General features: G+C 37.0%; 1 protein-coding gene across 1 annotated transcript; it reads right to left on the reverse strand.

Annotated features, from left to right (window-relative positions):
- Positions 1 to 8,393: 8,393 nt before the first annotated feature.
- LOC122303893 (coumaroyl-CoA:anthocyanidin 3-O-glucoside-6''-O-coumaroyltransferase 1-like) lies at positions 8,394 to 10,114 on the reverse strand. Its single transcript, XM_043115888.1, has one exon. The coding sequence runs from the start codon at positions 10,042 to 10,044 to the stop codon at positions 8,530 to 8,532; it is 1,515 nt and encodes a 504-aa protein (XP_042971822.1). The 5' UTR covers positions 10,045 to 10,114; the 3' UTR covers positions 8,394 to 8,529.
- Positions 10,115 to 12,805: the final 2,691 nt, after the last annotated feature.

The following is a 12,805-nucleotide window of genomic DNA, read 5'->3' on the forward strand; positions in this document are numbered from 1 at the left end:
AAACTCCCTAACCAACTCCACAGAAGGAGTGAGATGACTAGTGGTCAATGCCTGCCACTGACGAGACTCAAAAATACGGGGAATTATAGTCTTGGTAAGCTCACCTAAGGCCACTTCACGCTCGACTATGGGAGTATGATGCGAGAAGTTCTCAGAATATAACTCCTGAGCTCTGGCACTATGGAAGTGAGTTTGAGCAGGTGCAGGGGGGTTTTGGCGAGGACGATCTCGTCGAGACATAGTTTCAGCTGTAGACAGAGTAACGACGTTAGACAAGGCTAAGGCAATGTGAAGACGTGATGAATGCATGCATGCTGACACAACAATGCCACTCGACAATGTAAGACTTGGTGCATGCCCTATGCCGCTCTTCATTTTGCAAAACAATGATAAATGCCTAGTCCAACTCATGTGCATGATCAACATGCATGCTAATGCCAACCCATGTGCATGACTCTTATGCAATGACAACCCACATGCAAAGCCATTTGCAAGCCAATGCCACAATCTAAACCAAAATACCTTCAAACCCAATGCAATCCTAGTTAAACGATGTCCCAAACCTAGGATAGACATAAAATAGATATGAGGACAATGCTATGCCAATGCATGATGAAAAAGAGAATACAAACTTCATTTAGGCATTTTATCGAGCACTTGGAGTGCATCCAAGTGGGAAACTCGGGCATAAGCCCATGGGAGTTCCAAAAACTGCCTAAATACACTCAAAACCCAACAATGGCTACACAATAGCCTCAATAAACCAAAAGAAACGGACCAATTTCAAGAAAAACCTTCAAAAACCAATCCGAACACCATATTCAAACGACACGGAAATACCCAAAATAAAATCACCAAATCATGAAAATACACAAGAGAAAGGGCTTTACCTTGATTTGGAGATGATTTTGGAAGTAAAACACTCGATTAAACGAAGAAATTTGAGAAAAGAGGAAGAAAATCGCACGGGAGGGAGAAAAGAGCACGAAACAGAGCAGTCTGCTCGAGCGGCTCGAGCGGCGCTCGAGTTTTATAACAGCCGTTCGCTCGAGCAAACTTAAAACCCTCGAGTGGCTGTCGAGCGGGGTAGAGCGAGGGTCGAGCGAGACCACCAGAAAATCACATTTTGTCCAGTTTTGAAGTACACAACACTCACATGACTTGGACAAATATTGGGAATGTCAATTTTCACACCAAGAGTACATATCAAATGTAGAGGAGCATCATATTCCCATAAAACATGCAGTTAAAAACAAAATATCACAAGTAATATAGACGTGCATGTTTAAAGCGGTCCTTGCTCAATCAAGAAATTTCAACCGTAAGGCGTGAGCGGGGTTGGGCTGAACATGAAACCATAAGTGCTTGGGAAGCTCATTCAAGATACAGAAAGTCAAACCCAATGCTGCTAGGACCTGAATCTTTCTGTTTAAATACTTGTTTCAGTATGTTCAAGAAAACAGAAAACTCATTCTATTTTTCACCCTTTTTTTTTTTTTTAAATTACAACTTCACTTTTTCTTTTCCTTTTGAGATACATATTTTTTTTTTCACAAACGAACCATGATGAGGTCATCTAGCCCGTGATCAATTTTGTATGAAGATAGAGCTTCCTACCACTTTTGATTGCCTCCCCAATAAACTCACAAGCGGTGAAATGTCAATTGATCGAGTTTGGAGTGAAGTGTGTGATGCCAGTCACAGATTACATGAGATACTCATGTTCCAAACCTTTGTAAAACATAGGTATATGATACAAATCTCAAAAGATACATGCACCTAGATTTTAGAATTAACAACCCCACTATTATATAGCGCAATCATGGAGTGCATGTATGGGCAGCAAACAAGAACAAAGAAACAAAAAAAAATCAACAACAAAATAAAACAAAAATGCATGTAATGTATGTAATGCATGTAATGCATACCTGTCAGTCTACAGCAAAAAGACCATGTGTGGCTTGCGTCTTCCCCTTTTGGATGATCCACCTTGGTATCCATTTTCTTGAAAATGGCTTTTCAGTTCTCTTGGTGTGCCTCCTAAGCTCAAAGCAGTTTGGTCGGATGTGACTAATCTTACCACAATGATGACACACAGGGCTTGCTTTGTGAACTCTTTGTCTCAAGAAGGTTGAGACATTCTTGGGGTCATTCATGTAATTTTTACCCCTTCCAGAAGGATAAGCAGTTCTACTGTTAACGAATGCAGGAGCATGCACAAAATGACTCATTAATTTAAAATAGTTTGGTCTAATATGGCCTAACTTCCCACAGTGATGACATATGGGGCTCATGTTGCGAGCGCCTTGTCTTTTGGGAAGAGGAACAGACTTTTGCGCTTGCATAGGCTTCTTACCCTTTTCAGATGGATGAGCCTTCCTTTTCTCAGTCATTTCAGGAACAAACACTGTGGTTCTCACATTTTTACAAAAGGCTTTTGAGCTTGAAGGAGCATCAGGATTATCTTCAAAATAGCCTAAACCACTCTTATCACTAGAGGACTTTCCTAAATTTAGGAGTTTGTCAAGCTGGTTTGTCCCAATGGAGAATTTCTGCAACTTAGTGTTTAACAAAGTTAGCTCATTTTCATGAGTTGTCACTTTATCCTCCAAAGACACATTCCTCTTTTGTAACTCATCTGTTAGACCAATGGCTTCTCTTAGTTTGCCCTGAAGTCCTTCATTTTCTCTTTTGCATAAATCTATTTCCTCAATATGTGTGCTTTATTGAGTTTCCTCAATTTCACACATTCCTTATGCAACTTCTCATAGATTTCCTGCAAGTCATCTTCATCCCCGGATTCATTTTCAGAAACACTCTCAATTTCAACCACAGATTCACAATGATAATTCAGCACCACAATATTTTTCAAGATTTGTAGTGACGTGTGCCTTTATATGGGTTTGTCACATAAAGGTAGGAGATCAAAGCAGAACTATGAATTTGGAAGATGTGGATTAGATCCACCATTTTGCCTTTCCAGTAGACTGTCGAAACCTCCTTCAGTTTCCAGCGCAAATCATGTATTTTGGTAACTGCTTAGCGCCCTGTATTGCGGGAGCAAAAAAGAGTGAGCTACTGTCAGAAAACGGTATGATCGTAAGGGTCAAAGCTATAGAAAATGGAAATTCTAAGCTAAAACCTGAACCTTTGGAAGGAGCGGAGACATGGATGTCAGATTTGGATCATGTTTCCAAGCTGGGGCGCATTTTAACGGTTGTTGGGTCACCAAAGTTGCGTCCTTATGAAACGGATTTTGGGTGGGGGAGGCCGAAGAAAACCGAAGTGGTCCATGTCAATGACCCAACGGGAATTACTCTTAATGAGTGTGGAGATGAGAAAGATGGTATTGAGGTCGGAGTAGTGCCGAGCAAGAGAGCGATGGATACTTTCATATCTACATTTGCACGAAGTCTTTATTTAGGGCCACCTAGCTCACTGTGGGTGCTTTCTATTCCACTTGACTATGGGTGGCAGTTCACATCTTGTCATTTGAGTTTGTATGGTTTCATTTTGGATTGCGTCGGGTTATTCAGGTTCGGGTCATGAAAGAGCCAATCCTGACCTGGCCTAAATAACTAATGAGTTATTCATGTTTGTGACTCATGCGTGTTCATGGGAGTGAGTCGGATTCGTGTCAGCTCATATATATATATTTTTTTTCAATTTTCATAATCGTGCATGAATCTTTCAATAAATCCATTTAAAAATATGCTTTAAGTTGTTAATATTCATGGACAAAAAATATACTGATCTATACAACAACGTCATAATTGATTAATTACTGAGTAATTATTCAAATTGACAGCAAAACATTATTTTTGAGAAAAAATCTGTATGAGAGATGTGAAATGTTTTTTGTTTTTAATCTTATTTCATAATTGAGTAACGTTTTTTTTACCTTGAATGTGAGAAACAAACCTCATATGTGATGAGAGGTTATGAAAAGACCTAAACTGAATAATTATTTTTAATTATATATAAAAGAAATATGATACCCAATTTTTACGTATATTTTTATTAAAAGAGTATTTTAATTTAATTAAAATATTGATTCTTTTATTTTAAATTTATCAATTTCTAATTGGATTTATTTACTTGTAAAATTTATTTTAAGGTATTTTCTTAATATTAATTATTGTTTTGTGTATAAATTGCTGTTTAATTTAATTTAGTGTATTTTTAGATTTAAAATTTTGTTGTTAGTTTTTACTGGTTATTTATTATATTTTAGCAAGGTATTGTGTTTAAATTATTTTATTCAATTTATAACTTTTAAAATTGCTTTCGTTGGATCAGTTTCTGGATCCCAAAGGTGAGGACTGAACCTCATTTTTTTTCCCCGTCTTTTCTTTTTCTTTTTCTTTTTCTTCTTCCTCTTTCTTTTCTCTTTTTCTTTCTTTTTCGTCACTTTTCATTCTCGGTTTCTCTCTCCTCGCGCTCTCTTTCTTCCTCCCTATTGTCGTTCGTTTTGTTTGCCCAGAACCACTGCCCACCACCGCTGTGAGCTACACCACCCCCACCATTCCCCCCTGGCCGGTGAACATTCTCACTAAATTTCAACTCCATCTGAGCTGCCGATAACTACCACAAGCTCCTTCAAGCCTAGGCGTCATTTTGCTCTAGCGTTGCCGTTGTTCTACCTCCGATCACCACTTCATTACCGATCTCTTGCAGACCTAAACTACCTATTTTTAGCTCCGATCCCTAGCAAGAGCAGCCCCCACAAGCTTAACTCCGTTTTGGGCTTTTTGGCCTTCCACCACTGTTTTCACCGCCACCCACGCTCAACCCTCACTTCCACTAGCTTCATAAATATCTCTAAGTCATTCTCTATCAATCCTAAGTCTTGGTTCATCCATATTCAAAAGTGGTTATTTTTACAACCCATGGCCACAGTGTTTTTACATTGTTACGTTGCTTTTCCTCTGCCTTTTGCAACCCATTGATCATTCAAAAAATATTATATAGCGCTGTAAGTATTTTTCAAACTTCCTTTTAGATTTAAATATATTATTACTTTTACAATAAATTGTGACTGGTTGGTTATGTCGGACTGAGTCCAAGGAGTCGGGGGTCGGATGGATTTGAGGATGGAGTTATTTATTTTTGGATGAGTTGTATTGTTGGTTATTTTTGCGTCTTGCCATTTGTATTGCATGGTGCATGCATGTACATATTTTGAATATTGAAAACTGGGTTTCCATGAGGTAAATAGATTTTTGGGTGCTTACGTATCACGATCTCAAGCCGAGATGTGGCATTATCTCGGTGGAGCTCCTCTGATCACTCGGGAGCGGATAATATTGAGTGACATCTCTTAGGTTGTCACTGACCGACGACTAGATCGCATGATACCGTAACGTTATTGTGTCGACTTCGTGGTCCCTCAGCTGGCGGGAACTTGAGGATGCCTGGTCATGGTATGCGCTCCCAGCGCAGGACTGAGTATCACTTGTTTAGATGTCACATGCGTGGTTATTACCTGTGATGTAGCATAGGAGCCAGAGTATACGGATGATCCTTAGGGGAGATTAAGGTGCATGCATTAAAATTGAAACTGGTTTTGGATATTGGATATGGGCAATTTTTTTGAAAAATGGCGAGTTTGATTAAAGGATTATTTGCGGGCCATTTTCTGGAAAAATTTTATTTTTTTGGTTTGGGAAATTATCTGGAATAATGGCGAGAAATTGTTTAAAGGAATTTATTGTAGGCCAAAAATGGGATTTTTGGCGTGCGTGAAAAAATGTAAATTTTTGAGACGCATGCATATGACATCTTTTCATGCATATTGTTGAGTTTAATTTATTTTTATCTTGCGGTATTTGGATTATTACTTACTAGCAGCACCATTTTTGGTATTGTAGATTTTTATGCAGAGGTTGAGGAGGAGGAGGCTGAGCCTGAGGAGACGGTTTCGCCAGATTATTGATTTGGAGTTATTTTACTTTTGAAAATTATTTCACTTGCTTTTATGTTATGTAATTTGGATTTGAAATAATATTGAAACTTATAATATTTTATTACGCTTGTGGTTTAAGCGAGTTTGTATTTAAAAAATATTTTGGTTCTTAGTTGTAAGACTTTTATTACCGCTGCGTTATTTTTATTGTATACATGTTTCATATACACACACTTGGCACTTGGCGATGGGATGTGTGACCTGTGTTGTCATCATTTCAATACCTCAATTTTCAAATGTCCGTATGTGTGAGTTGGGGGCCTCACAGGTGGTATCAGAGCAATTCGGCTCTGGATAAAATCATTTGTCCTATACGTGTAGTACTAGAAAGTTTTAAAGTCATGATTTGAAATTATGTTATTTGAAAGTATGCTATTTGAATTGTTTTTATTTGATTTGATTCGATTTGAAATTATTTTAGTAAATTTGAATTTATTTTATTTAATTTTATTTTATTTGAATTGAAATTATATTATTTTATTTATTTGATTTGATTTAATTTGATTTTTTATTTTATTTTATTTTTTTTTGTTTTGTTTTATTGTAGTTTTTTTTTTTTTTTTTTGTCTGGAGTTAAAAAGTGGGGGTTAAAGGTTATGCTATGGCAAGAAGGTGGTACACTCGAGAATACCATTAATAGGCATGAACATTTAGTGTAGTAAGCTTGTATTTTTAGCGACGTGGTTTGTTTTTATGATGTCGAGGTCTGAAGGAATGTCATGGTATAAGTGATCTTTTTGGAGTAGGAACTCAAGTCGCAATGAGAAGGGGAATTAGTTTTAAGTCGCTTAAGATAATTGAAGTCTTGGGTTCTGTAGAATTTATGTAATGAGGCTATAGAGTAGGAGAGTGTCGGTTCAACGAATTTCAAGGATAGGTTTATGAGAATTTTATCTAAGGTTTGAGGCCCTGTATATGTTATGAAATAAGATTGTTGGAGTTAGGGTGGTAGGTTCAACAAGTAGTTAAGGGATTAATTAAATTAGAAATTTTAGATTTTGCCGACTGGGATAAGCAATTTGGTAGCAATTGGGGCTTTAGAACTTACAAGCCTTTATATGGTGAATGCTTTATGTTAAGGTCATTGATCTTGAGGATGACAAAGAGTGAATCTTATATAGTTTAAGATTTTAGAGTTGCGGAAGTTGCGGAGTTGGAGAGTTGACATGTCCCGTTAGCTCAACACGAATACGACATGATAAAAATGAGTTTGAGTTTAACCTTATCGGGTTTGTGTCAAAATGAGTTGTCCCGTTAAGATACGATTGTTTAACAGTCACTAACGAGTCAACCCAATCTGTTATGACCCGTTAAGAAAATAAAAATTAAACTTCTGCCATTCTATCTAAAAACATAAAAAAGATAGAAAAAAAAGTTTTTATGATTGGTTTGTAACCTCACGTGCATTGCAATGCTATTTGTAAACAGTGATGACTTTGGATAAACAAAATGATTTAGTTATAGGATAGTAGAATTACAAATGACTTGGTTATAGGAGCGTAAGAAATGAATTTTGATGAGTTAACTGAAGATATAATAGAGTTGAACATTAACAAGAGCAATGAGGACGCTACACCATCCTTTGTGGGTTCATAATTTGTTTAAATTTGTATGTATATTATCATATTGGGGATTGTAATATTAATATTTACAATGCACTATGCAGTATGCATGGCTTTGTGAGTTTGTTACTTTGTTTTATTGTCTATCACATCTAGTATTATTGAGATTTTCATTTTAATTTCAGTATATTTATTTTTGGATTGTAATTTTGTAATTGTAGTTAGTTTTATATTTTTTATAGACATTATTATTTTAATATTTATATAAAATTAATCAGGTCAAACGAGTTAACGGGTCGTGTTCGTGTTCATTAATATAAACGAGTTAAAACGGGCCGGGTCGTGTCGTGTTAACCTTTTCGTAGGATTCACTAACGGGTTGTATTGTGTCAACCCGTTATTATAATGAGTCGTGTTAGGGTTTATGATTTTGACACAAAACCCTTAATGGGTCGTGTTTGGGTTAACCCATTAACTGTAATGTATATACCTTCACATGATACGAACACAACCCGTTAACACGATTTGACATCCCTAAGAGAACATATTTCAAATCCCTCACTTTATGTATATAAAAATAACAAAAATAACAAAACAATAGAAATAGGAAGATCATTACCACATGAGGTCATATGATATTTCACGATAATGAAACTAATTTCCTTTCCAAAATATTTCCAACTTCGCACACTTGATCTTCATCCAAATGTCATCTCCACACGTGTATATATAATATAAAATATATTTATTTGAAATTTTTATATATAATCAGATCTACAACCTGGATTGATCAAAATCCTAATATACATAATCCTAATGTCTATAGTAACAAGCAGATCACAAATTATTAGTAAACGAGGGGAATGTTTTCATGTAATGTCTTCAGAACACGCAATGATTATTAAGTTATTTGCAAAACGTAGTGTTTACGTAAACGAATTTAAAAGAGTAGAAAGCTATTTGAACTATGGTTACAACCTTGCAGAAATCACAACATATATATCAGAGTAGCTTCAAGCTTTTTTCGAAGATGGCATTGAAACTAATCATATCTGTTCTACTGAGTGACAAACCAACCTCAATAGCACCATCTTCATCTCTGCACTCAGCAAGAGAAATAGCCCCGGAAACATCAATCTGAACCACTTCACTCTTTTTTGGCCTTCCCCATCCAAAATCTGTATCATAAATACCCAATCTTGGTGAGCCTGCAACTGTAACAAGACCACCCAACTCCGATATTTCTTTCCAATCTAGCAGCCACCTCTCTGCCCCTCTCAAGGCTCCACTCTCCAATTCTGAAACTCTGTCGCCAATAACTTTCACAGCCTTGAAAAACCCAGTTTCTCCCACTAGCTCACTCCCCGCGAGTGACACAAAACATATTGCTAGGCAATTTCCAAAATACGTGGAGGGTATTGGAAACTCCACCCGGTTTCTGCAATCTGCAACAAAGTTGAAGTAGTAGAGCTTATCATTGTTTGCAAAATTACTTACTCCACCGTTTTGGGATTTGATCAAGCAAACCCAGATGAGTGCACATGTTACCACAAATGTTGAGGTGTGTAATGGCTCCAAGTCCGTAGTACATTCACTTGTTACCCGGCGCTTAAGATTCTCAATATGTGCTCGGCCTAGTACAAATGTGGCCCGAACTTTGTTAGCCAAGATATCATGGATGAGAGCCGAGTCCTCCTCCTTCCATGTTGATGCCCACTTCCACCACTCCTCCAAGAAAATGGGCTCAAGTCCATTCAGGTCTTTGATTACAGCCTTGTCATGAAGTGGTGGTGACGTGGCGAGGAAAGTCAGGTCTCCTCTACTCCTGAAGATTGACGCCCATGATTTGATGAAATGGTGGAATGCCCTTCCATCAGCTGCCACGTGGCAGAAGGTGATACCGATACAAATGCCCTTGTTCGGAAAAAGGGTGACTTGCATGCTCATGAGAGGGATCACACGTGTGTTCTCCGATGACACGCGCGCTGGAGGCAATTGCGCCACGAAGGGATGCAATTCTCTGACATCTCGTGGACCGTTGGTTATGAGCTGATGGAAATCACCGGCACACTCGGCGATGGTCAAAGGGACGGAGTTTCCCTCTGCGTAGAGGAGATGGGGCTTGAGGGGTTGGGGAGGGCAGATGAGATCGGCGGCAAAGGGAAAGAAGTGTTGGAGGGTGAAGGAGAGAGAGTGTTTCAGAGAAGGAAGGATGGCTTGTAGGAAATGATTGGTAGGCTGGGGAAGATCGTAGAAGAAAACTCGTTGCATAGGACGGCAGAGAAGCCATGGTATGTCAAAGAAGGTGAGAGGAAGAGATGTGGTTGGAACTGAGTTGGGCGGTGGAGCAACCTGGTTTTGCTCTAGGACCATGACTCTATAGGTTTGAGACATTGGCAAAGAGAAAGAGAGAGAGAAAGATCTAGAGAGAGAGTGAGAAACGAAAACGATAACAGAGCATTGCAGCCATATTATAATAATGGGAAGTTGGGAACAGGCAAAGAGAGTAGTAATCATACCTTTATTTTTTTTTTGGCGGTTGTTCTGGTCCTCCCGGCTTATCTTATATGCAATAGGAAAACGCTCTCCCACCGAGTAATGTATCCTTTTTTATCCATTTTTTTATATGCTTAAATAAGTATTTTTTTAGCATAAAGCTACTCGTTAAATCACTTAAATGAAATATTTCAATACCGATACCGTTTCGAAATAGTCGATATATAAATAAATTATATATATAAAAATATATATAAATTATATTTTAAAATAATAGTCTATATATGAATAAATTATACATAAATATATATATATATAAATTATAAATAGTCTGGTATGAATTGGGGGTCAAAAAATAAGATTATAACTTAAAAAAATAAAAATAAAAAGATAAAAGACCGAAATACCGACCGGTACAAGCTGGTACGCAAATCGGTATAGGCTAAAATACCGGAAGTACCCGGCCAGTATTTTAGCCGGTATGAAATAGGTATTATACCTATACCAGCCTAGTGACCGGTACAGAATGTACCGGCCGTATCGGTACGGTACCAAAAATACTGAAGCTACTTGCTCCACTGATTTGTTTTTTTAACTTAATAATTTGGAAAGTAATTTTAAGTGTATTAATATATTTTTATTTATTTTTAAAAAATATTTAAATATATTAAAAAATTAGAAAAAATAGGTTTAGGTGGGACAGTAATCCGATCATTTTTTAATAAATTTGTAATTATTTTAGATTTTTTAAAGGTGTTTAACAAAATTTAAAAAATAACAAAAATAATTTTAACTGTTCAGTGAGGATAGGTCGGCGTGGTTGTAGCAACCCGTGTATTTTAATAATTATTATTGTGTTTTTAATAATTAACCTTCTGTTGCGCATGCAGTTCATCATTATCGACCTTATACCTTGCAAATATAAAGATCAGAACAAAATATTGTTACCGGCAAGAGCTTACTCCAGGTAAATCGTAATGTTTTTACTTTGTGACGAAAACAATTTGAACGAGGTGTTTATAAAACTGTCTTCCGGTCCCCCTAAGAGTGTTAGGGAGCCTTCGATTAATATTTTGTATTATCTGTTTAGAGATGATATACAAGGTATATGACCGATTGACACATAACTATATATATAAGGTATAATATCAAAACATAAAAGAGAGGATTTGCACTTAAGAGTTTGCATTGCTCTCTAGGGTTGCCATATGGAGTGTGGGAGTAGCACTTGCAATCAAGGGTTACATACATGTGATGGTTCCTTGTTGGACAGAGCTGTTACGTGAATGTTGGGAGAGCTTGATGTGTTGACCAAATCTTGGTCTTCATGATTGTTGCTATTACGCCCCCGCAAACAATGCTGAGAGAGAGGCGAAGTTTGGATCGGAAATTTTGAAGGGCAGGACGGCCAAACAACTTAGTGAAGATGTCAATAAGTTGGTGAAATGCGGGAATGTGTTGAGTGTGAAGAAGACCAAGAGAAGCTCATACACGGAAATATTGATAACCAATTTCAATGTGCTTGCTATGAGCATGAAATACTGAGTTGGTAGTCATATAAAAAGCCCTGAGATTATTATAAAAGATAAGTGCTAGAGTGAGAAGTTGAATATTGAGATCACGAAATTGGAAAGATTTTCAGGTCAACTCTACAATGGCATGAGCTATGGCTTGATATTCAACTTCAAAATGGAGCGAGAGACAATATTTTTTGAAAAATAAACTTAATTTAATTGTGTCTTTTGGTAGATTCATGAACTAGAGTGAAGGTTCATCTTGAAAGAAGTAATTCAAGATCATTACAAGATCCTGAAGATGTCAAAAAATTGTATTTAGAGATTCATGTATATGGGATATTCATATACTTGGGTGTTCGTGTACTAGGCAAGTTCATATATTAGAGTAAATGCTAGGTGAATCTACAAGCTTATAAATACCCATGTATGCATTGGCACAAAGTAAGCCACTGGAGAAATAATTCAGTTAGAAAAATTTCATAAATAGTCTCTCCTCTCTTCCCTCTAGAATAAAATACCAGTTTTTCTCCTCCAATAAACTGGTATTAGAGCTACAATTTTCTAGATCCTGAAGATGGCTAACTCATCGTTGTTGTTTCAATTTATGCATTTGACAAAGGAGAACTATGAGAATTGGTTCATTCGAATGAAAGCTTTGCTTGGATCTCAAGATGTGTGGAAGATCATAGATAAAGGCTATGAGGAGTCTAGAGATGAAGCTTCGTTGAGTCCTAATAAAAAGGATGCTCTGCAAAGGTTGCATAAGAAGGACCAACAAGCTCTCATGCTCATCCATCAATATTTGGATGAAGCAATGTTTGAGAAAGTGGCCAATGCCACTACTTCTAAGCAAGCATGGGAGATCTTACAAAACTCCTATCAAGGAATTGATAAAGTGAAGAAAGTGCAAATCTAAACGCTACGAGGTGATTTTGAAGTCCTTCGTATGCAAGAATCTAAGACAATTGCAAATTACTTTTAAAAATTGTTGAATATTGTGAATCAAATGAGGAGATATGGAGAAAAGTTGGAGGATGTCTAGGCGGTTGAGAAGATTCTTCGCTTGTTGCATTCAAATTTTGATTATATTGTGGTGGCAATCAAAGAGTCAAAAGACTTGGAGACGATGACGGTTTATCAACCCATGCGATCTCTCCAAACCCATGAAGAGAGACTCAATAAGAAGGAAGAACGTATTGAGCAGATTCTCGCCACAAACCTCTCTATAAATGAGAATGAAGGAGAGCATGATAAAATTCAATGAG

The sequence above is a fragment of the Carya illinoinensis genome, chromosome 3 (assembly GCF_018687715.1).
Source record: "Carya illinoinensis cultivar Pawnee chromosome 3, C.illinoinensisPawnee_v1, whole genome shotgun sequence".
Lineage (NCBI taxonomy): Eukaryota > Viridiplantae > Streptophyta > Magnoliopsida > Fagales > Juglandaceae > Carya > Carya illinoinensis.